Source organism: Pseudorasbora parva, chromosome 15 (genome assembly GCF_024679245.1).
Source record: "Pseudorasbora parva isolate DD20220531a chromosome 15, ASM2467924v1, whole genome shotgun sequence".
NCBI classification, from domain to species: Eukaryota; Metazoa; Chordata; class Actinopteri; order Cypriniformes; family Gobionidae; genus Pseudorasbora; species Pseudorasbora parva.
Window position 1 is genome coordinate 35,873,569 of NC_090186.1, and position 22,945 is coordinate 35,896,513.

The window sequence follows — 22,945 nt, forward strand, 5'->3', positions numbered from 1 at the left end:
TGCTCAATAAGTGACAACATTACGCCAACATTTTCCTATTGACATGTTGTGATATGTATAGTTACATTGTGTACTAAGACTGACGGAAAATTAAAAGTTGCAATTTTTTTAATTAAAATGTGCAACTAACTACGTAATAAACCTCTGTAATAATCAGGGAACTTTGATGTTGTCCCATGCGTGCAGCAGGCATGTAATATTATTGCACCTGCTGCACCCATGGGATGGCAGCAAAGTTCCCTGATAAGCATGACAAAACCATACACCACATCAGCTTTGCCATCACAGGAATAAATTACATTTTAAAATATATTAAGTTGAAAACTGTTTATAAAGTTATTTAAATCGTAATAATGTTTACATCAAATAAATGCAGGCTATGAGCTTAGGAGATTTATGTAAAAAAAAAATTGCTCTAATTTGTTTCCTGTAGATTACTGCTTTATTGTAGCTGTGTCCACTCTGGTTTATTATTGTGGTGTCACCTATTAGGGCTCCCCGCCCCTAAACATGGTAGGTGCCATTTTGTTTGTAGTCGCCATCTCACTCTCATGTTTCCTTCTCTGATAAAGACGTTCCACCAAGGCCATAGAGGCAGCAATTGCAGCACGCCAGTGGAAGAAAGCATTGCACATACTAGAGCTACAGGAGGACACGACTACTGCCCGATATTACCTGAAGATTGCCCAGCACTATGCTTCTGTACAGGAGTTTGAGGTGAAAAAAAAACACATTTCAGCTAAATATTAATATTAAAGGTACTTTAATGTAACCTTTGACCTTCTCGTGGTTAAAAAACAAAACGGCATGCATTTTACAGAAGAACATTGTTTTGGTTGTGCTTCGGCTCAGTGTGACTTTGCGAATAAATATGGTCATCCTACTGCTCATACATTCACTTTTTTAAATAAATTCCAGCACAGCACTACAACAACCATAATTAATTAAACCTTCACAATAGATCATGTAATACAATGAACTGTTAATGAACATATGGTAATTTATCTGTTCAGTAAAATACCTTACTCACCCTCAGTTCTCACCATCTCCAAAAAGCCAAGCCAATGTTGATTCTTGTTTTATTACGCGCTGTCACATTTTTTTTGCCTCTGCTGTTTGATTGCCTGTAGATTGGAGATTTAGCTTGCTCCATGTCAACCATGTCAACATCTTCTCGTGACAACTAAATTATGCCATTCCCCCCCATACACACATCAATGTAGCCAGAGTAATTTTTCTCTATTTCGGGTATGAAGAGACACGTACGGGAGTATGACCCATGTGTGTAATTTCCCACAAAAATCACCCTGAAAGGTCTAAAATATAAACACTTATAATAGGCTTACCATAGTGAATGAGTGTAAGTGAGCGTAAGACAAAAACACACTTTGGAAGGATTGCTTGTGTATTCAAGTGGTACTCACTGCTGATTCAAATGATGTCCAGCTCTCCATCTCTGGATGTCTAATGAATGAGAGGGATAGAGATGTGGTTAGGGTTCGGGTTAGGGTGTGTTTGGATATTCTAGCTCCACGCATTAGGCCCAAATAATATCCTCGCTAGACATACACTCCACCCATTTAGTGAGCAGCCTCTCGATGAATTGACTCATTATTTAAATTTGGTACATTTTTACCTTTAACAAATGGCCTCACCTTTCTAAAAACATGATCTTGATTGAATCTGTGCTGGCTACTCTTATTTCTCTGAGCTACAGGTGGCAGAACGTCTGTTTGTGAAGGGTGATCATACTAAAGATGCTATAGATATGTACACTCAGAGTGGGCGATGGGAGCAAGCTCATAAGGTAAGTGTCACATTGTACATTAATTAACAAAAGCTGTATATTTTAGTGCCAATTTTTTTGTCTGCTATTTAATATCTGAAAAAATTTCCATTGACACTGAGAGAACCGAAACGCATATAAACATTGAACTGGCCTCTTTTGACTTTAGCCAATAAGCATCTGCCTAGCAACCAGCAAGAACACTAACAACTGCATAGCAACATGCTAATAAATCAGTGTAGTGGTAATTATAAATCTGATGGAAGCTGAGAACACAACTGCCTTTGTTTTTTTCTTAATTCAAATCATGAACAATTTACATTTAAATTATTACTAATCACGATCCATTTACATTTGAATTATTATGTATCATTTTGTTCTTCTCTCTTGTTCTCTTCTGTCCGTCACCAACACAGCTTGCTGTGAAGTGCATGACACAAGAGGATGTGTCTGCCCTTTACATCAGCAGAGCACAAGAGTTAGAGAAAGAGGGAAAACACAAAGAAGCCGAAAGGTAAACACACACGCGCGCGCGCACACACACACACACACGCACAGGGATGTTTAAAAAAAAATTACAATTAAATTTGTTGATAGACAAAAGCTTTATATTCTGACTCTGAATTAAGATACTCTCATGTGTGCATTTTTACATATTTAAAATGTTTTTTTTTCTCTGTTTATAGGCTTTTTACTACAGTAGATGAACCTGACTTGGCCATCACTATGTACAAGAAGAACAAGATGTATGATGACATGATCCGTTTAGTTGCCATTTATCACAAAGACCTGCTTCAGGAAACACACATTCACCTGGCCAAGGTTCAACATTTGGGCCATTTTTTTTCTCTTCCTATTCACATTAAGTTACAAAACACATTTGATCTAAATATCTTTTGGTGCACTTTAGTCTTGTTCATGGCTCAGTAAATCCCCCATGTGATCATGGTTGTTATGTTTATCACAGGAGCTAGAGGCTGAATCCAGGTTTCAGGAAGCGGAGTATCACTACCTAGAGGGTCAAGACTGGAAAGCCGCTGTAAACATGTATAGAGTCAATGATATGTGGGAGGAAGCTTATCGGGTATGTGTGTGTGTGTGTGTGTGCATACTACATGGTCCTATATGATATTGGAGCTGATATCATGTAGAATGTAGAAAGATTCAGATATTGGAAAATGCTTTTTATATCTTTGCCACAGATAGCGAAGACCCATGGAGGAGCCAGTGCTCATAAGCAAGTGGCCTACCTGTGGGCAAAAGGTCTTGGAGGGGAGGCAGCAGTTAAACTGCTCAACAAGTTTGGCTTTCTGGAAACTGCCATTGACTTTGCAGCTGATAACAAGTAAGTCTTTGCTAAAGTCAACACCTTTAATTCTAAAGATAACAATTAACCATTGCAAAACCATTGCATCGTAAAATTGGTCTTTATTTACCCTCTTGTAAACACTCTTTGTCTTTTTTAGCTCATTTGAATTTGCCTTTGAGTTGGCCCGACTCTCCATGAAACAGAAGATTCCTGATATCCATCTAAAAAATGCCATGTTCCTTGAAGATCAGGTATTACTGACTGGGGAGAAATTATTCCTCTTTTCTACACTGTTAACACCCACAGCTCCGGAGAAATGTGGGTGTGATTGTAAAATAGATAGAAATGAGACGAGTCCATTTTCAAGTTCAAGAACTGTGAATGCAAATTGAACTGGGGTCTTTTTTACTTGGTTGAGGTTTTGAACATAAAGATGTCTGATTTAGTATTTTATTGTAGTTATTTTATACAGGTCTACTTGAATTAATTTAATAATAAATGTAAAATACATATAGTAATTATGAGTAAAACAAAAAAATACACTGTTGTTCAAAAGCTCTTATGTTCACCAAGACTGCATTTATTGTATTAAAAAGACAAAAACGGTAATGTGTTGTTAAAATGTAAAATAACTGTTTTTCTATTTGAATATATTTTTGAATCTAATTTATTTATTTCTGTGATGCAAAGCTGAATTTTCAGCATCACTACTCCAGTCTTCAGTGTCACATGATCCTTTAAAAAAATCATTCTAATATGATGATTTGCTGCTCAAGAAACATTTATGACTATTAACAATGTTGAAAACGGTTGTGTAAAAAAATTTTTTTTAGGATTCTTTGATGAATAGAAAGTTCAATAAAACAGTATTCATCTGAAATAGAAAGCTTTTGCAACACTGTACTACCATTTAAAAGTTTTGGGTCAATAAGAATGTATTTCTTTATTTTTTGGGGGAAAGAACTTAAAGAAATTAATACATTCATTCAGCAAGGATTTATTAAATTGATCAAAAGTTACAGTAGATACATTTATAATGTTACAAAAATGATATCTAAAATTAAAATAAATGCTGTTCTTTTGAACTTTCTATTCATCAAAGAATCCTGAATAACACAACTGTCATAGATATTTCTGGAGAATCAAATCATCATATTAGAATGATTTCTGAATGATCATGTGACACTGAAGACTGGAGTAATGAGGCTGAAAAATCAGCTTTGCATTACCAAAATAAATTTAATTTTAAAATATAGTTTAAAAAAAAGAGAAAACATTCATTAACATTTTAATAATATTTCACAATATTACTGTTTTATTTGTATTTTCAATACAATAAATGCAGCCTTGGTTAGCATAAGAGACTTCTTACAGATCAAAAGCTTAAACGGCAGTTTAGCTGGTAAAAAATTGACATCCACCAGCCATTGTAGCTACCTTACTGTAAAAAATGTAATCGATTAAACATACTGATGTATTAAAATTTGACATATTACTCTACACTTAAACTAAGACAGGCCCACACAGAGTTTTTATTTGTATTATTAATACCCAGATCCAGAGTGTATTATTCTAGTTATTAATGATCACATGGTGCAGAGTATAATTGTAATTTTTAACTTTTTAAGGGCAAATTCAATGAGGCTGAGACTGAGTTCATCAAAGCCGGGAAACCCAAGGAGGCTGTGCTAATGTGAGTGAGCTTTCATATCACACTTTCCTTCCTCAGTACACACAGACTGCTCAATAGGGTAGATTGCATCGCTTCAGAACTTTTTGTCTGCATAGATTACTTTTCTGTACTTTCTCACATTACAAGCAAAGAGTGGCTGGAAGCAGGTGGCTCAGGGATTGAGAGTGTTTGAGTTGTAGATCTCATGCAGGAGTGGTGTGCTGGCACTGCTACAATGGCACAAGAATAGTCACTTCACTGAAATAAAGATGATGCGATGACTCCAAGAAATCATATTTGTGTAGTTTTCCTATACAAAATAACTAAACATCCTAAAAAACAATAATTATTTTATGTATTGTGAGCCAGACACAATAAAGAAATACAAATACAATTTTGTCCTATTTTCCCCTGCAAGTTATTTTATCTTATTTTGAAGATGTTAAGATATATCTTTGTACTAAAAAACAAGGCACAAATACTGATGAAGTCTTAACTAAGCTTTGCAGTTATGAAAAAGGCAAAAGGCATTTTATATCATGGTGATTTATAAATGCATTTAGAAAAGATATATCCATACATAAAGTGCAACAAAGAACATGCACATTTAAATATACTTTGTTAATTATTTCATTGGTTTTGCATAATAGTCTCAATGTCTTTAATCCAACTGACTTCATGATTTATTATGTGGTCATTGTATACACATTGTATCGTAGAATTTCTAAAAATGAGGTTTGAAATATGGATGACTGTGTCTATTTCTGTTGCAGGCATGTCCATAACAAGGACTGGGGTAATGCCCAGAGAGTGGCAGAGGCTCATGATCCGGAAAGTGTGGCAGACATTCTTGTGAGCCAGGCCAAGTTCTGTTTTGATCAGAAGGAATTCCAAAAAGCTGAAGCCTTCCTGCTTAGGGCACAAAGACCCGAACTGGCTATTAAATACTACAAAGTAAGAGTTTAAAACACAATCTGTACTTAGACAAAAATTTTTTTTTTTTTTTGCTTTTTCAATTTGATGGCTTTTAAAGATAACCATGCTGCAGTCAGCATCCCCATAAAGCACACAGAGATCTAAACTTTCTAAACATTTTAAAGAAAAATCAGGCTACTTTCTGAAGTTTGTTTTACCAAACGTTAAGCGGATAATTTACTCTCCCTGATTTTTTTCTCATGCTTTTTTGTTGTTTCTGTCAAACACAAAAGGTGACATTTTATCATTTATTTTCATGACATTTTATGATTGTAAAATTCTGAAACTCTAAAAGTGATTTGACTTACAGCTCACAATAAAACTGTGAAATATCTATACATTTTGGTTTTTCTCAGTTGTAATTTATCGTTGTGTAGAACAATCTCTTATGTAATGAGCAGCGTGTCTGCAAGAACAAGTTTTTTTTAATAAAATGAATTGAATGCATTGAATTAACTTGTTAAATTGTAATTAAAAAATTCAACCAAAATTATTCCAACTTTAAATCATGATAGGAAAAATACCATCAGCAATACATGTAACTTTAGAATCACAGAAGACAACATTTATCAGTTATATTTTAATAAATTATTTTGAAAACAACAAATGCAATATTTCTTCTTATTCGCAAAAATATGATTATTAAGTTATGCAGGCTTTAAAGAATCATATTTTCCTTTTCCAGGATGCTGGGATGTGGACTGATGCAATGCGGATCTGTAAAGATTATTTGCCCAGCAAGCTGAGCGTCCTTCAAAAGGAATATGAAAGCGAGGGCAACTGGTAAAAGAACTCTCTTTTAACTTCTCTACTATCTATTTCTCTTTTTTTTCCCTGCCATACTTTCATATGTGTCTCATTCGCTGTATCAAAAAATCCTCCCTTGTTTGTTGTTCTTCAGAAACTAGGGCTCTGCAGTTGTGTGGAAAAGCGAGCAGCTCTGAACTACATTCGGATCCTCTTTTCATTGCTTGGCTTCCCTCCTTTATTAGAACATGGCAGCTTTTTATCCTAAATTAAATCCATAATGAGCAGCTCATTAACGCGCAGACACGCAGCAAATCCGTCTCCACTGATAATTTTCCTATTTTTAATGACTTGTGGGAAAACATCAAAGGCTTCTTCGCTCTCTTCCCTGGGAAGAAAAGGAGAAACATTTTGCATAGTCAGTTCAAGGCCCACTCAGCAGTAATATAGGCTTCTTGTATCATTAACCTATTTTCAATCAGGAATCTAAACTTTCTTGCCATGTTGTCTTTTATGATCGACTCCCTTGGTCACTTTATGATCCAAAATGTGTTTTTTTTTCTTTCCAAAGGCAGAGGTGTAGGATGTGTGTCTCTTTAGGTGTCCCTTCAGCCATGATTCTCTGTTTTGCCCCTGTCCATTCTGCCGAACCTTATGTAGTACGAGGTGGAAATTGATACTGGCTGAGTAATCGTCTTCACAGCCGTGAAATTCAATTCATTACCAGCAGTTTTAAAGCCATCATTTCAAAACATTTATGCCCACAAAACATGCTGCTAGATTTTTTTAAAGCTGAAGTTTTTTCATGTAGCTTTCACGGTCATTAATCGGCATGTCATCTCAAGATTTGAAGCACAGAAGTGTGAAGACCTTTCATAAATAGGGGTTTCAAGTCTTTTTTCAAAACACTCATAGTAAAATTATCAGCACTAATAAAATGGTAGTCATTATTGCTTTTGCAGAATAAGAAAAAGCAGTGAGTGTTTTTTTTCCCGTGAGTACTATGACGTCAATAGAGATGGAAGGAAAGCAGGAAATGGCAAACAACTGACAATGTCTTACAAGTTCGTAAGCAATAATTGAAAATGTGTGTTTACAGGGGTGTGGAAGGTATGGTTGAGCAGGCTCAGGAGTGGGAACAGACAGGAGAGTATGCCAGAGCCGTGGACTGCTATCTAAAAGTGAAGGACTCGTCTAACATGGACTTGCTGATGAAGTGTTGGATGAAGGTAAAGTCCAGACTCAGAACCCCCTGCCAGCAGTAATCATATACTCGAACTTCATGTTTTTTTTGATTAAATATTCATTGTGTTGTCATTTTCTCTATCATTCTGTACATTTGTTTTAATTTTATGAAAGTGACAGCAAGTAACATTTACTGATGGTCAGTGAATTGTCCATTTTTTTTTAGAAATGTTATTAGTTTTTATTAGTTATTATTAGTTATGTCATTTTTTTTAAATCATGACTGGAATAGAGCCAACAGCAATACATTTATCAAAATTATATTTTAAGGCTTTTTATTTGTATATTTGCATATTGTTGCTGTAAAGCAATACTAAAAAGTATTGCATTACTTATTACTAATTACTTTCTAAATCCCATATCAACCTCTACCAGATAAACAACACAAGGATAGACTCGTTTTTAAAAGCTTTATTTATTTTGACAAAGCTGTCTCTGCCTCTTTTGAAAGGTTCACAGATGTTTCATTTACCCTGTGAATTTAAGACTAGATTTAATTTTCATCTGCATCCCTTATACATTTTTAATGATTGATCATTTCTGCATTGACGTCAGGGTGTGTTGAGTTTTTAGGTTTATTATTTAGCTTGAAGGTCATGCAAAAATCAACAGAGAAAGAAAACCATTAGCAGTATAGTAGACTAATGGCTCAATTTTGATGGAAGAAATGCTTCTATTGAAGCTTCTGCCGAGAGGATGAACTACAAAAAAAGGAATCAAAACATTGATCACTCAACCTAGATCAACTGCTAATTTTCAATTCCCCCTGACTGTTGTATGTGGTCATCCATTAGAGAGCTCTCCTGAATTTCCATGAAATGTCCGTTTATTTAGTGCATTCCTATCGAAATTAATTGCATACAACTGTTTGTCAACTATTTCACTTACCTGCTGTATGTATGTTGTTATGCTCCTTAAGAGCTTAATTTTAGTTGCATCTACATTTTTACAGAGATTTTCTCATCTTTTCATGTCCTTCAGGCAGCAGAATTGGCCATTAAATTTTTATCCCATGACAAGGCTGTGGACGTCAGTCAGGTTGTCGGGCCACGGCTGATTCAGCTCAGAAAGTACAACGAGGTATGTTGTTTTTTTCAGGTACAGAAGCACATTCAGTATATGAACCTCAACATTGACATTTGTGTTTTATTTTCCTCCAAAAAATTTTGACTGTTTTTTTAAGCAGAAATGCAAAAAAAAGACAAAAATACTACCTTTTTTTATTCTCAGAAAGTATTGTTTTTTGAGAGAGGAAATGGTGCTTTCTGTGAGCTAGTGTGCCCTTGTGTGCGAGTATATATTTAGTCTATATGACACAAAAGCCATGTGACCACATAAAAAGCTCACAGACTTCATCTTTTCTTTGCCGTCCTCGAGCCATGGACCTATTGAGGTACAAAATGTTTTTTTTTTTCAGGCTGCTGAGCTCTACCTCAACCTGGACCTCATTAAGAACGCCATAGACGCATTCATTGAGGGAGAAGAATGGAACAAAGCCAAAAGAGTGGCCAAGGAGCTCGATCCAAGGTGAGCCCTTAGCAGACTGGTCGCCCCTAACAACGCTACAGCCAACAATGTGAGAGGGAGGCAGTGAAATCACTCTATCGCTGTCAGAAAAATCACTCAGTGCAACAAATAAAGTGTACGACAGCATAAGGCCAAAGAGGTGCAGATGGCCTTCACAGTTTATCTCTGGCTGTCTTTTATTCATGCAGGAAAAATAGGTTTAAATCAAGTGCTTTCTGGTGCTGCATAAGGTGCATTCTTAAAGATCAACCAGTAGTATAGAATATATATGCCTTATTGACAATACTGTGATGTCATTCTATACAATATTTTTTCTGTTAATGAGTTTTTATGGCCTTCTCTTCACAGGCTAGAGGAATATGTGGACAAACGCTACAAAGAGCACTTGAAAAATCAAGGAAAAGCGGACTCTGTAAGTTAGCTTGATCAGATTAATCTGACTTTTTGCCACTTTAATTGATCGATATGTTATACACAAGAGAAAGCAAGGGGTCAATGTTTGGCTGTTTACTTTAGCATGGGCCAGTTAGCCTAATGGTAGATCCTGGAACTACACCATAATGGAAGCAAAAAGCATATGAAGTCGCTTCAAAATAGATATAAAATTTAAATTATAATTATATTATTATATCGTTATATTGTTTTGTCAGAGACAGAATGAAAAAAATTAAGATTAAAGCATGTAACTGACTTACTTTTTTCCTACCTGCTGCCTCTGACATCATAGCTCAGGATAGTTACTTGCCATTGAGATAAATGAGATTGCTACCAGATAGCTTTCTTAAGGTATTGCAGACCTCATTGGGAGAGCGAGAGGAAACAGGATTGTTAATCGAACGCATGTCGCCCACATGAGCAGCATGGCTCAAAATGTCAGGAAACTGCTAGCTGTCAGAATCCTGTTTAAGTTCGAACAAATAAATTCTATTTCCTAGCAATGGAAGTTAAGGTTAAAGAATGCATTAAATGAGCATAACACAATACCGCAGACCGCAGCTCCTCTGTTCTGGTACTTCATTGTTTTCAGTTATTGTTGTGAGAGGAGAAAAATGGAGACGATTGGCTCGATTCAATTTAGAATTACAGATTTGAGTCACCAAATTGATGTCAGCGCTTGCACTCTCATTGCAATGATTTACTGGCAGTTTCGTTACATTCACCGTCACTGAATGATGCAGGTCATGGCTTTTTATTGAAAAGAAAGACCGAATGTTAATGAGGAAACTAGATAAATGTACACGTACATAATAAAAAAATAGTCAATGAGGTGCTGTATCATATACTATATTGTGTATGAATTAGGAGATACATTTTGATTTATAGATTAAATTGCCATGAGCCATGAGAGGCATTTTAAAGGGATAATATTATTAATAATAATGATAATACTACATGTCATTAGCAATTTATTATTTTGATATTATTATTATTATTAAACTTTAAATGTATTGTTTTTAAAATATTATTAATAGATAATGGTTTTAATTATTTTAAAACCTAATCTGTCCTTAAAAAAAAAGTATAATAATAAATCATTATTATAAGTAACAATTACTTTAGTTTGGTAGTAGTTTTATTCATATTAATATATTACATATTTATGCATATTATTTATATTTTAATATTATTAGTAATAGTTTTATTGATTTATTAATAGTTTTATTTAAATCTCAATTTGTCTTAACAGTTTTCCATTTATTTTTCAATCAGTTGGTTGGAGTAGATGTGGTGGCTGCCCTGGACATGTATGCTGAGAGAGGACACTGGGAGAAATGTATTGACACCGCCTCAAAACAGGTGCCAATTCATCTGTTCTGCCACCCCAAATGTGTTAGTGTGGAGACAAGGCATATTGTTTTACAGAGTATCTGCCTTCCCCTTCTCCAACAGAATTTTAAGATCCTGCACAAGTACATTGCCCTATACGCCACTCACCTGATCAAAGACGGCGGGGCAGAGAAAGTGCTTGACCTGTACGCCCAGCATGGTGTGCCAGCTTATTCACAGGTACAGGCAGTTATGCATGGTAAATCAGTGTCTTTTGTTTTTAAAAAGAAAGCAAATGGTGTCTTCCATTTAAATGTCCCCTCAAACTAAGCATACTGTATAGTTCGATCTTTCCTCAGCAATATCTTCTTTCCTCTTTTGCAGAACTTCAACATCTACAAGCGAATGTTTCTGGAGCTGGTGAGCCTAAGGGACCGAGATTGTGCAGAAGCTTATCGGATGTGGGCCGATCTGAGGGACGTCCTTTTACTGCTGGTGAGCTATTGGTTACTACAGCAGCTTACACTTGGGAGATCATGTTGTCAATATTGATTCTATATTCAAGTGGGAAATTGTGAATCTTATGGAACCCCTGTGCTGTGTAGTGTGAAAACCTGACCAAGTCTTCAGAAGCTAATTCTCCAGCCCATGAGGAGTTTGAGCAGATGCTGCTGGTTGCTCACTATTACGCCACCCGCTCTGCAGCCCAAGGCATTGACCAGCTGGTGTGTACATACTTCAAGCAGATCTTTATTATGTGCAAACAGTATTATATATGCATTGTGATACCACTTAAACCCTGTTCACTACTGTTCAAAATGTTGGGGACTGTAAGATTTGATTTCAAATAAATGCTGGTCTTTTGAACTTTCTGTTCATCAAAGAATTCTGAAAATAATGTATCACGATTTCCACAAAAACGTTAAGCAGAACTACATTTACAGCAACATGGATAATAATAAGAATGTTTTTCAGCATGAGCAGGAAATCAGCATATTAGAATGATTTCTGAAGGATCATGTGACACCGAAGACTGCAGCTTTGCCATCACAGGAATCAATTACATTTTAAATGATATTAAAATAGAAATTATTTCAAATTGTAATATTTCATAATAAATGTTTTGTACTGTTTTAATCAAATAAATGCATAAGGGCAACATGAGACCTCTTTCAAAAACATCAAAAAAAATCATTTGAAAGGTGTATATACAGATAATGTGACATTTGCACTATTAGACATTTTACTCTACTTTCTAAATAAATGTTTCTGGTTTTATTGCGCGTGATCATCAGTGCTTGTTATTCTAGAGAAAAATATTTGTTTTCTTTGTCTTTCATCAAAAAAGAGCATCAACTTTTCTGCTGATGTAAAAATTGCGGTAACAGTTTAAAATAAGGTTCATTAGTTGAAGATTAGTTAATGCATTAACTAACATGAATTAACCATGAGCAATACATTTGTTACTGTATTTACTCATCTTTGTTAATGTTAGTTAATGAAAATACAGCTGTTCATAGTTTGTTAATGTTAGTTCACAGTGCATTTATGTTAACAAGATTTGAATAGTGTATTAGTAAATGTTGAAATTAGCATTAACAGACATTAATAAATGCTTTATAAGTGCAGATCATTGTTATTTCATGTTGACTAATGTAGTTAACTAATGTTAACTAATGAACCTTATTCTAAAGTTTTCCCAAAATTGCCATAGGGTGAGGAAAAATATTAACCAATAATTTCATAGCCTGTTTTTCACATCCAATCAAATGCCAATGGATAAAATAAAGCCAGTCCCACATTATTTAATTTAGAAAAATGCTTTTTTCATATTGCTTTTCATGTGTGTAAGTTTAGCATCAACAAAACAATTACTGATTTAAAAAAAAAAAAAAAAGCCTCCAGACCAGTCCCCTTCTTTCCATTGGTCGGCCCCCAAAGTCATTGACTCAGAAACAATTAACTGTGATAGGATAGCATCCAAAACGCTTCTCTTTTATGTTATCTGTGTCACTCTAATTGCATACATGTTTACTTCTCTACAGAGTTCTGTGGCGGCTAAGTTATCCGTCTCTCTCCTGAGACACACTGAGCTCATTCCAGCTGACAAGGCCTTTTATGAGTCCGGCCTGGCTGCCAAGGTGAACTCACAGCGAGCCCAGCTCCAAACACACACTCACATAGTTGCTTCAACTATTCATGTGAGACAGGAGGGCGGCTAAGAGTCCTGGGAAATTGGCTTAATTCTCTTCTGTTTGCTCCAGTAAGAGCTCACAGCAAGTGTGAATAATTTGATTCGCAAAGCAGTTCGAGTTGCCTCGCGTTCTGAAGGCGAAGCAGCAATGTGTCCTTTTTCTGGAGCTCTTTTAAATATTTCTTAAACTTTTCATTTTGAATTTGAGCCGTTTCAATTCTGCGTGTCACTGATGAATATTTCCTATGCAGGCTGTGGGATGGGAGAACATGGCTTTTATATTCCTCAACCGCTTCTTGGATTTGGCCGATGTAAGTAAAAGAGTTTTGCTTGTGTGTGCAGTCAGATTAGTATCTTTCAAATGAGACTGTATGCTACAGAGAACGTAAACCATGAGTTGTCACCAGTCTCTTAGACTTTTTTCAACATTAATAATAATTAGAAATGTTTCTTGAGCAGAAAATCAGCATATTAGAATGGGATATTGAAGAGTGAAGACTGGAGTAATGCCAACACTGGAATAAATTACATTTTAAAGTATATTAAAATAACTATATTTAAAACAAATATAATAACTATAATTAAAACAATTATTATAGTAATATTTCACAGTATTTATGTTTTTACTGTATTATTTGATTAAATAAATGCAGCCTTGGTTAGCAGCATAAGATACAAAAAATGTTAAATCCCTTTTAAGTGCTCTCATTTCATTTCTCTAATTGTTCTAAATGTCCAGGGCATCGACGAGGGCACGTTGGATGCTTTAGATCACACAGACTTTCAGGATACAGATATTCCATTTGAAGTCCCCGTACCTTCGAAGCTACATGTTACCGTAAGCTTTCGCCCCAAAAACTGCACCGCCGCTTGTGTATTTTTCTTTTGACTCTTTGAGCAAACTCTTTCCATTTGCTGTGTTCTAGGTGGAGAAGAGGGAGGAGATTCGGGAATGGGTTCTGACTGTGTCCATGGACCAGCGGGTGGAGCAGGTGCTGCCGAAGGATGAGAGGGGCACATATGAAGCCTCCCTAGTGGCTGCCGGCACTGGCATCCGATCCCTACCTTGCGTCGTCACAGGTGAGGCAGTCTGTACGGAAGACGGTCACAGTGTGTGCAGGGAGACTTAGATCAATGTTTCCTTTAAATGGCTCGTTTAAAGGGATAATTCACCCAACAATAATTCTTTCAAAATGGAAATATTCACGCTCATGTTGATCCAAACCTGTATGTCTTTCTTTCTTCTGTGGAACTGAAAAGAAGATACTTTGAGAAATATCTTTTGTGTTTTGTCCATACAACGAGTGTTGTTTTAGACCACTTTAACTTTCATTGTATGGACAAAAACAGCTGAAAGTATATAGGGGGAATAAATTATTTTGGGTAAACTATCCCTTTAAACAAGCTCAGTTAAAGGGCTTGCTTTAAACGTAGAATTATAAAACTACCATGCATGTTTCTTTTTTATTTGGAACACAGGTTACCCAGTCTTGCGCAACAAAATTGAGTTCAAAAGACCAGGGATGGCAGCAAATAAAGATGACTGGAATAAATTCTTGATGGCTACAAAGGTACAAGTTAGTCATTGTTACCTTTTGAGCTTTCACAATTAGTCTTCAATCACACTGCACTCGTTTGATTTATATTTAATACGCTCTCTTGATCAAAAGTTAACTCTCAGGACTGAATTTATTAGTTATGTGTTGTGTTGAAGTAAATGTAAATGTTCTCTTTCGATGCATTTCATCATTGTTTTTGTTTTTTTTATCCTTGTGGGTACATTTGCAATTTTCGCATTACTTTACAGTTTTTTCCCATCCATCCTGCCTAGGGTCACCTGAGGTGATTTGATCATGATTGGTTGTTTTTGTTTCACCCTTTAGACCACTCACAGTCCAGAATGTCAAGATGTGCTGAAATTTATCACACAGTGGTGTGGAGGTCTCCCATCAGCTGGATATTCCTTCCACTAAGATCGGGGGAGGTGCACAGTATCTATTTCTCTATCTGTCGTCATCCTGTTCTTCACTTCCTTGCATTCGCCTCCCAGCTGTTCTGCTTAAACATTTAATCAGCCTTTTTCATTCTCTAATCCAAAGGCAATGTTCACTTCTTGGTCATCATTCCCTGGCCTTCTTTTCTAGCTAAAGTATCATGAGGTCAGTGCCTGAAGGTCATTTAACGTGTGTTAAACTACAGAAAACCTTTCAAATGTCTTCATTGGAATATAATCTGTAGCTATTATACATATTCCATTAGTTCATATGAGTTGGATATTTTGATATTTAAACACTAAATAAAAAACTAAATGTAACTAGATTCAGTGTTCTCATGACCATTTGTATGAAGAGGTTTTAAATGAATAATTAGAATTATTGTTGAACTGTTAGCATTCTAAGCTTTCTGAGGGCTTTGCCTATTGTGCATCATATTTTTCATATGTCCATTCCAAACGAATAACTTCTCAGTGGCATTTACTAGTGTATTTACATTTTATGTGCAATGATCAGCTGGTTTATGATAATTGATAGTCACCTGTCAAACAACGCCACCTTGTGGACACCATAAGGTGTTGGGGTGAGACAGGACATTCTCTCTCTCTCTCTCCCTCTCTCTCTCTCTCTCTCTCTCTCTCTCTCTCTCTCTCTCTCTCTCTCTCTCTCTCTCTCTCTCTCTCTCCCTCACACACACTGGTGGCATGGTACTCATGATATAATAATTCCTTTTTGAGCCAGATATTTGTTCTATAAAAATGCATTAAACCTCGAAGCGTATTTATTTAACAACTATTTTTTTTAAATATGTAAAATAAGCATCAAAGAAATTAATGGGCTTGTGTGTGGTTTTGATTTCAATTTCTCCCTATTATATTACTGAATGGATCATTACACTCATGGTGCGTAGTTGCAACCCTTTTTCGAAAAGAAAGAACTGCCGCAAAGGAGAGATTTATGGGGGTCAGACCCCCTAACTATTAACAAGAAGTCCAAAATGTAGGAGTCAGGGTTAAAGAACATATTCTTATTCTCTCTCTCTCTCTCTCTCTCTCTCTCTCTCTCTCTCTCTCTCTCTCTCTCTCTCTCTCTCTCTCTCTCTCTCTCTCTCTCTCTCTCTCGTATTTTTTTTTTTTTTTTTACCTGCAAACGCGTTATGACGATAATGCCATTATGCATCTCTTTATTATAGGCCTACACCACAAGCTAGTTATGACTTATGATATATGATAGCGACTGTAATAGCCTAGTGGCGCGAAATGACAATTTCCATTGTGCCAGACAAACCTCGACAGTGTGCTTGAAAAATTACGTGTTTAATAGTTTGTTTGAAATTCTTTAAAAATTCGAATTCATTTAAAATAGTTGCTAACAATTTATGTTATAAGAAGGTTTCCATCAAGTTATTAATACGTTATTTCGAAATGTTCTAGGGACGTTGAAAGCTTCCAGTTTTTGTTTGATAATTCATTTACTCGTCTCATTAACACAACTCTGTATTTTAAAAAACAGTCCATGTTTTGCAGTATGGGCTACTTGCAGCGTTATATTTCCCATTTCCCATAAATCCCATTAAAATAACTTACTTTTGTGTCGCTGCCCCCGTGTCCCCGCGTCCTTCAAGAATCAACATTTACAAAAAATTACCAACTCGCTGATTGAAACACAGGGGCAGCTGTCTGAATTTAATCTGCGACCTAAATATCCTTTTGATGAAATATGCTAATATAGGCTACACCTCTGCCTAATGAGGTTGATCTGACATTATGCAGTGTCCTTAAATACCCTTTAAAGGATATAGCGTTTTTGACAAGGCCACACACGGTTCGCTTCTCTGCTGCTAAAAGGCGGAAAAATCTGTGTTCTGCATAATTCCTAATTTTTCTCTACTGCGATGTCTTTGACCATTTTATTACCCTGCTTCGAGGTTAACGTTACATCATTCACTTCCATTATAGTAGCCTATAAGACAATTTATGTCATGCAAACTGCCCGCGTGCGCTTTTTATTATATTTTGTAACCTGAATGATATCTCCAGCTTCTATAGCAGACAAGTAATCCATGTGTTGTTTTATAGAATTACATTTTGACAATCTCCATGTATTGGCTTGAATTAGGCTACCCGAACTGAGGCCTGTTCTATTCTGAGATTAATTGGCGTTTTAATAATGTTTAAACCTCTAACGGAAATTATAACGATAACTCGATTAGAAGCCTCGTGGACGAAATCATTCGACTTGTAGCCGTTAAAATTCTAATTATGACGCAACAAAAACATGTTTTCTTTGATATGATAAGCGAAGCTATACGCGTTTAGTTGCCTGTTCATTTACAAAAAATGATTTGGGAAAAGCCTAGGCCTACATTTCCATTAGCAACCATTAGTAGGCTACCTATGACCTTGAACATGAGGTTCGCGTATAGGAAAGATGAAACACTGTTTGGGATGTCTAAAAATGAACATTTCATATGAGGTGAAGATGAAATATGTCAAGAGCTGCATGTTTAAGGCGCCTATAATGTGAAACACTCGTGTCGAAATCATGTAGGCTTATCATACCAGAATATAGACCGTGTTTTAGGCTACAGCACCTTTAAATAAACGCTCTTCAATTGTCCTCTTAAGCAAAGAACCACCAAGAATATGTTTGCTGAGTCTGGTTCTTTAAAACTTTCTTGGTGTTGCCTTTTATTCTTCTGATCAATGTTTTGAATGCTGTTTTTTTTTTTTAGTTCATAAAATGGTTCATTATGGAATCAGGCAGCAGGCTATGCTTCTGTGTTTTCGACTCCAAATAAAATGTAAATTAATAAAATATCGCTTAACTCTGTCTCTAAATTACACATAGCCTATATCTCGCGGTCCGTATTGTAATTACTGAGCATAACATTCTTTTTTTGTAAATAGAAGTCAGTCATAAAGACAAAAAGTGTATTTTCTGATAAATCGAATCATGAGGTGGCAAATATTGCGTGTGAAAAAAAGAAATTAATGTCTGCTTCGTGAATATGTGATTTTATTGACAAACTAAAATGATTTACAGTATCAAGGATACAATAGACAAACGTACATGCGTAATATTTTCTGTTCCTTTAGAATGAGGACAAGTGTCCCTTTGAAAACCCACTGCTGTCGTTTTAAGTGTTCAGAAATGTAAGAAACCCTGAACGGTTCGTGATGTGTTGTGTTTAAATTCTAGGCCTCGCAACTTTTCATATTATTCTTCATCTTCTCCTGAAGACATCGTGTCCCATATACATGTCTGTTTACGTGGTATTTCCATATTTTAAAAACGTCCTCCAAGTTGACAAATATCAAAAGGACGTTTCATCAGGTTAATTCAGAATATTCAAGCATACGCACCTTTGCGCAATATAAAATAATGGAAGAGCGCAATGAAATATTAAAGACCAGTTTGGCCGCATTAATGCGTCGGTTCCCCTCCACACACACTGTCACACACACACGCGAAGAACTGTCATGCATCGCAGGCACGGACTATCTGAAGAAGAAAAAAACATTCATCGATGATATTTGCCATCTCTCTTGGCATTCACCGCGTGCCTTAATTGTATGGACATTTAAATCAAGGTCCGCTGTGAACACGAAGAAAAGCAGGCCTGTTTTCAACCACAATGTTGAGAACCGCACAGCAAGCTATACAAGCCAGCAACGACGCTGCACCAAAATGTCTACGTCCTCCTCCGACTGGTGTAGCATCAGCATCCAACATTGCACAGAGCATCATGCAACTCTGTGCATCAACACGCGTATAATAATTCAAACAAGCGTTCCCAGTTACTACATTACCTATTTTTCGAATGGCACGAGTGCGTTATTTCCACAGAGGACGGTGCGCATCTCTCCATCATGTGTTGGTGCAACATAAGGCCCGAGTGATGGCAATAAAATGAAGGCGCTCGGTGGCTTGCTGCATGCAGTTGGTCCCTTGCTCAACTCCCATGAGATCTAAAAAAAAATAGTAGAGGGCCCATCTGGCTCCTCACCAGCCTGAAGTCTTGCATACGCTAAAATGCTAATGACCTAGATAGCTCATGCAAAATGCAGCAGAGGTAAGAAAGAAGGGGGAAACTGTGGGACTAGAGACACCGCCGCCTCGTGTGGGGGGTCGGGCGGGGTATATGTTAGAAGGTGGGGGCAGTTGAAAGCACCTGCACCAGGAGGGGGTAAACTAAATATTGGGGAAAAAGTGGAGGGGACCATTTGTCAAAGCCGACCTTGCACCATACACAGAAAGGAAAATTCCCCGTAAATTGGATTTTAATTAGGCGATCCATTCAGTGACGTCCATTCAGTCTGAAAATCAAAGAACCTATTAATATAGCCGGACATAATTTGATACAGTGGCACATCAATGCATTTACAGTCTGCTGTCATGAGCTATAAGAAGGGGAAAAAAGAAACATGCTTTAGTAAAACACGCAATTGATTGACATTAACAATTTGTAAAAAAAAAAAAGAAGAAAAAAAAAGAAACATTGCACATCGATTTCATCAAAACTTACACAAATACACCTTGCGAAGCAGGACATAAACAATAGGTTTTTATCCCTCGAGATAATATTTGTCCATATATCCAGTTTGGGGAAATGTCCACAAGGCAGTCGGTGCTGAAGAGCGTCGTTCCAAAATCATCAAATGTCCCGCACGCTTTTTGCGCACCTTGATGCTGCTGGATGCGGCATAAATCATTTCCGATTACAGTGTTGCATCACTCGGATTTCTTCAAGATAAACGAAAAAGGAAAGCGGGAAAATGCATGTTAGAAGCAAATAACCAGAGCAGAAGGCTTCGGTGCTCGTAAGCAGAGTCGGTCATCATGTGAAATGGTGTGATGCAGAGCGCGATCTGACAGAGAGGAGGAGAGCAGCCCAGTTTATCACACACACTGAAGCTCTCCGTCCTGCTCCTCTGTTCCCTTCCCTTCAGAGAGGATTATACTCTGGTGGAAAGAGGTGGCATCTGTCGGCTTACTAAACATTAGCCGTTTGGAAAAGAGTTTCTGCACTTTTAATGATGCAGGTCTCGGTTTTATTTCATCGATTTGATTTCTAAACGATGCACATTTTCGTTTTATTCGTTTCTTGATGCACAAGTGCTGGTTGAGTTGCTAACAACAAAAATGTTTTTTTAAAGCTTGATTAGATTTTTTTATTGTAACATTAACACGAAAGTGGAATGCTCTTTTGGAATGCGTAGCCTATTGGCAAATAAAGTCTCTTGAACCAATAAGGTCATCGTGCGACATGATAGGCTACCATTGACTTAATTCTTCGACGTAAACAATTTCACGTCAAATAAATATTTAGTTAACACCGATAAACCCTCTAGAAAGTATTAGTTCTTTAAATTGTGTCAAAAAAAAAAAAAAAGAAAGAAAGAAGGCCGACTCCATATGGCCTGTCATCTGCGCGTTTTTGTCCCATCCCCCACACACGCTCATCCCTCATGCCGCATTGATTTATTGTCGAACACTGATTTATCTTCATCCTTTCGTCGTTTTATTGGTACACCAAAACGTTTACACCGACTCCAAATCACTGATGGTTCTCATTTGGTTAGTGATGTCACCTACCACAACAGCGCGTCTTATTACGCAGGCCTGTGTTTCACTAAGAGGCCTATATGTAGAAATATTCAGCGACTTTCATGGGACATTTGATCGGTAAAATGTCCGAATTGTCTTTCTATTTGTCTAACTTAAAATATCCTAAAAGGGCGTGAAGACGTTTATATAGCCCACATGACACACGAGAAAACAATGACGCACCCTATCTATCTATCTATCTATCTATCTATCTATCTATCTATCTATCTATCTATCTATCTATCTATCTATCTATCTATCTATCTATCTATCTATCTATCTATCTATCTATCTATCTATCATGTAAATTGTCCATGCACTTTGCAGCATTTCATCTATAGCATGTATCGTTTGGTTTTAATTTCCGTCCCTGCACTTGCTTTGAGGTCAGCAGAGGTCTCCTGATCCTCTCTTGTGTTGCAGTTTAGAGGACTGTCGTCTGTCGCACGCGTGTCTCGAACAAACACATTCGACACGCAGTGAACTCCAGATGGTAAAGCTTTTCAATCCACCCTTATGCTGACGACACATGGATAAAGACACTGTCTCTGAGACGACACCTTAAAGGGCCAGGGAATATCATCTCATTAAACAAAGAAATGTCTACTCGGTGTTCTGTTTTTGTCCATGATATTCAATTATTTTAGCTATATTATTCGAAAACACCTTTCTATCAGTCTATTAATGAATACATCCTAAAGGCTATTGCATGCGCCTGCTCTTTTATTAAGCTATTTATCTTAAAGGGCTTTAGTAAGATTATGCCTGAAAAATTTTGGATATATATATATATATTTTTTTTCATATTTCAATTAAAAAATATATTTTATGGCTTATTTTTGTTGTTGCTTGATTTTATTGTGTCTATATGATATTTGTATTGTGCAATTGAATTTCTGCTATGAAAATAGCCCTGGATGCTGACATGGCATTAAATAAAACAATCTGTATCTGTTTGCATGCGCCGACATTAGCCTAACTGATAAGAGATAGACACTTTCAGTTTGAAGTAGCCTAATTGTTACACATAGTCAAAGATCATAAACTTCTTTTAACTGGCACATGCACAATGATCAGCACAAAATATGAGCATTCTTAATCCGAAATACTATTGAGTAGCATACACAAAATACGTTGTTTTTATGCTCATGGTGTGAGATTAAATTATATATAGGGCCTACCTAAAAATATTAGTTTATTAGCTCACATATTATAACATAATTGTCACACCACTAATAATAAAAACAATCTGTTAAAAAAAGTGTCAAGACAAACGAGTAGTTTTACCACTTTTTATTCAATCTATTGAAACATTTCAGGCACATACTCTGTTTTTGTCCTCCAACACAGCAGAGACTCGTTTTAGCAATGGTTACAAAAAGGAATGTAAACATATGATTAGATAATGCTTAATTACTCTTATTTAATATTCGAGTTAAGTAACGAGCACGCGCTTGTGCAATCGTTACACAAGTGCGTCGCGTGCGGTGTGTTTGTGCTCATGGTCGTGCGGACTTCCGTGCGTTTGTTTTGGCGTCATTTCATCCACAATAGAATGGGAGATATGTCCTCCAAAGTGCGAATGCCGTCTCCGGAGGAAGCGCTACCTGGAAGAGAGCAGAGCGTGAAAGTGTCAGGTATGGCGTTGTGAACTTGTCTTATTCTCTCAGTCCACGTGCTAACGCGGCTAGCAGCGGTCAAACAAAGGCAGCGCTTAAGGTTTTAGTCGCGGTTGAATACAATGTTACAGGCTACGGAAATGCAGCCTAAGCTTACACGTGCAAAAGAAAATCTATGGGTCTTCTGCGATCGAGGAAACACGGGGCTTTGTTTTGTTTTTCCTGGAGCTGTGCGACGCGCATGCGCAGTGCTACAGTAGCATGTAATCGTCATTTTGTTTATTCTAGACATACAGAATTTGCAGACATTATTTACTCCTATTTGCCTGCTCAATAGTCAACTCATATGTTTTAAGAAACCCTATTGCAGCATCAGTAGGCTACATCTCACTCGTCTCCTTTCCGTTTCATTTTTAACCATCTTTCACTTTAGAGTACCATTAGGTGAAGCAAAATGTTTTCAAAGTAAGTCTTCTTTTACCGAGTAATACCTCCAACAC

At 36.6% G+C, this 22,945-nt stretch overlaps 2 protein-coding genes and 1 long non-coding RNA gene across 3 annotated transcripts in view; 2 read left to right on the forward strand and 1 right to left on the reverse strand.

The window, feature by feature from the left end:
* The window catches only part of ift172 (intraflagellar transport 172), a 36,871-nt gene extending 21,330 nt beyond the window's left edge, over positions 1–15,541 (forward strand). Inside the window, exons 25-48 of the mRNA XM_067417920.1 lie at positions 573–717; positions 1,718–1,807; positions 2,203–2,300; positions 2,473–2,608; positions 2,754–2,870; positions 2,989–3,131; positions 3,253–3,346; positions 4,724–4,788; positions 5,541–5,721; positions 6,428–6,525; positions 7,589–7,718; positions 8,716–8,814; positions 9,152–9,261; positions 9,610–9,673; positions 10,972–11,058; positions 11,152–11,268; positions 11,413–11,523; positions 11,634–11,753; positions 13,074–13,169; positions 13,474–13,533; positions 13,962–14,060; positions 14,149–14,302; positions 14,702–14,793; positions 15,106–15,541. Coding sequence (XP_067274021.1) covers positions 573–717; positions 1,718–1,807; positions 2,203–2,300; positions 2,473–2,608; positions 2,754–2,870; positions 2,989–3,131; positions 3,253–3,346; positions 4,724–4,788; positions 5,541–5,721; positions 6,428–6,525; positions 7,589–7,718; positions 8,716–8,814; positions 9,152–9,261; positions 9,610–9,673; positions 10,972–11,058; positions 11,152–11,268; positions 11,413–11,523; positions 11,634–11,753; positions 13,074–13,169; positions 13,474–13,533; positions 13,962–14,060; positions 14,149–14,302; positions 14,702–14,793; positions 15,106–15,195 — 2,596 coding nt within the window. The 3' untranslated portion in view covers positions 15,196–15,541. The remainder of the gene's footprint in view (positions 1–572; positions 718–1,717; positions 1,808–2,202; positions 2,301–2,472; positions 2,609–2,753; positions 2,871–2,988; positions 3,132–3,252; positions 3,347–4,723; positions 4,789–5,540; positions 5,722–6,427; positions 6,526–7,588; positions 7,719–8,715; positions 8,815–9,151; positions 9,262–9,609; positions 9,674–10,971; positions 11,059–11,151; positions 11,269–11,412; positions 11,524–11,633; positions 11,754–13,073; positions 13,170–13,473; positions 13,534–13,961; positions 14,061–14,148; positions 14,303–14,701; positions 14,794–15,105) is intronic.
* A 2,676-nt stretch (positions 15,542–18,217) lies between these two features.
* On the reverse strand, positions 18,218–21,578 carry LOC137041526 (uncharacterized). The gene is made up of 2 exons (XR_010898113.1): positions 19,745–21,578; positions 18,218–19,619 (listed from the first exon to the last, which is right to left on the reverse strand). It is a non-coding gene; the product is annotated as an uncharacterized lncRNA (long non-coding RNA).
* Positions 21,579–22,158: 580 nt separating this feature from the next.
* Positions 22,159–22,945, forward strand: part of msraa (methionine sulfoxide reductase Aa) — a 108,949-nt gene continuing 108,162 nt past the window's right edge. Inside the window, exon 1 of the mRNA XM_067417922.1 lies at positions 22,159–22,463. Coding sequence (XP_067274023.1) covers positions 22,232–22,463 — 232 coding nt within the window. The 5' untranslated portion in view covers positions 22,159–22,231. The remainder of the gene's footprint in view (positions 22,464–22,945) is intronic.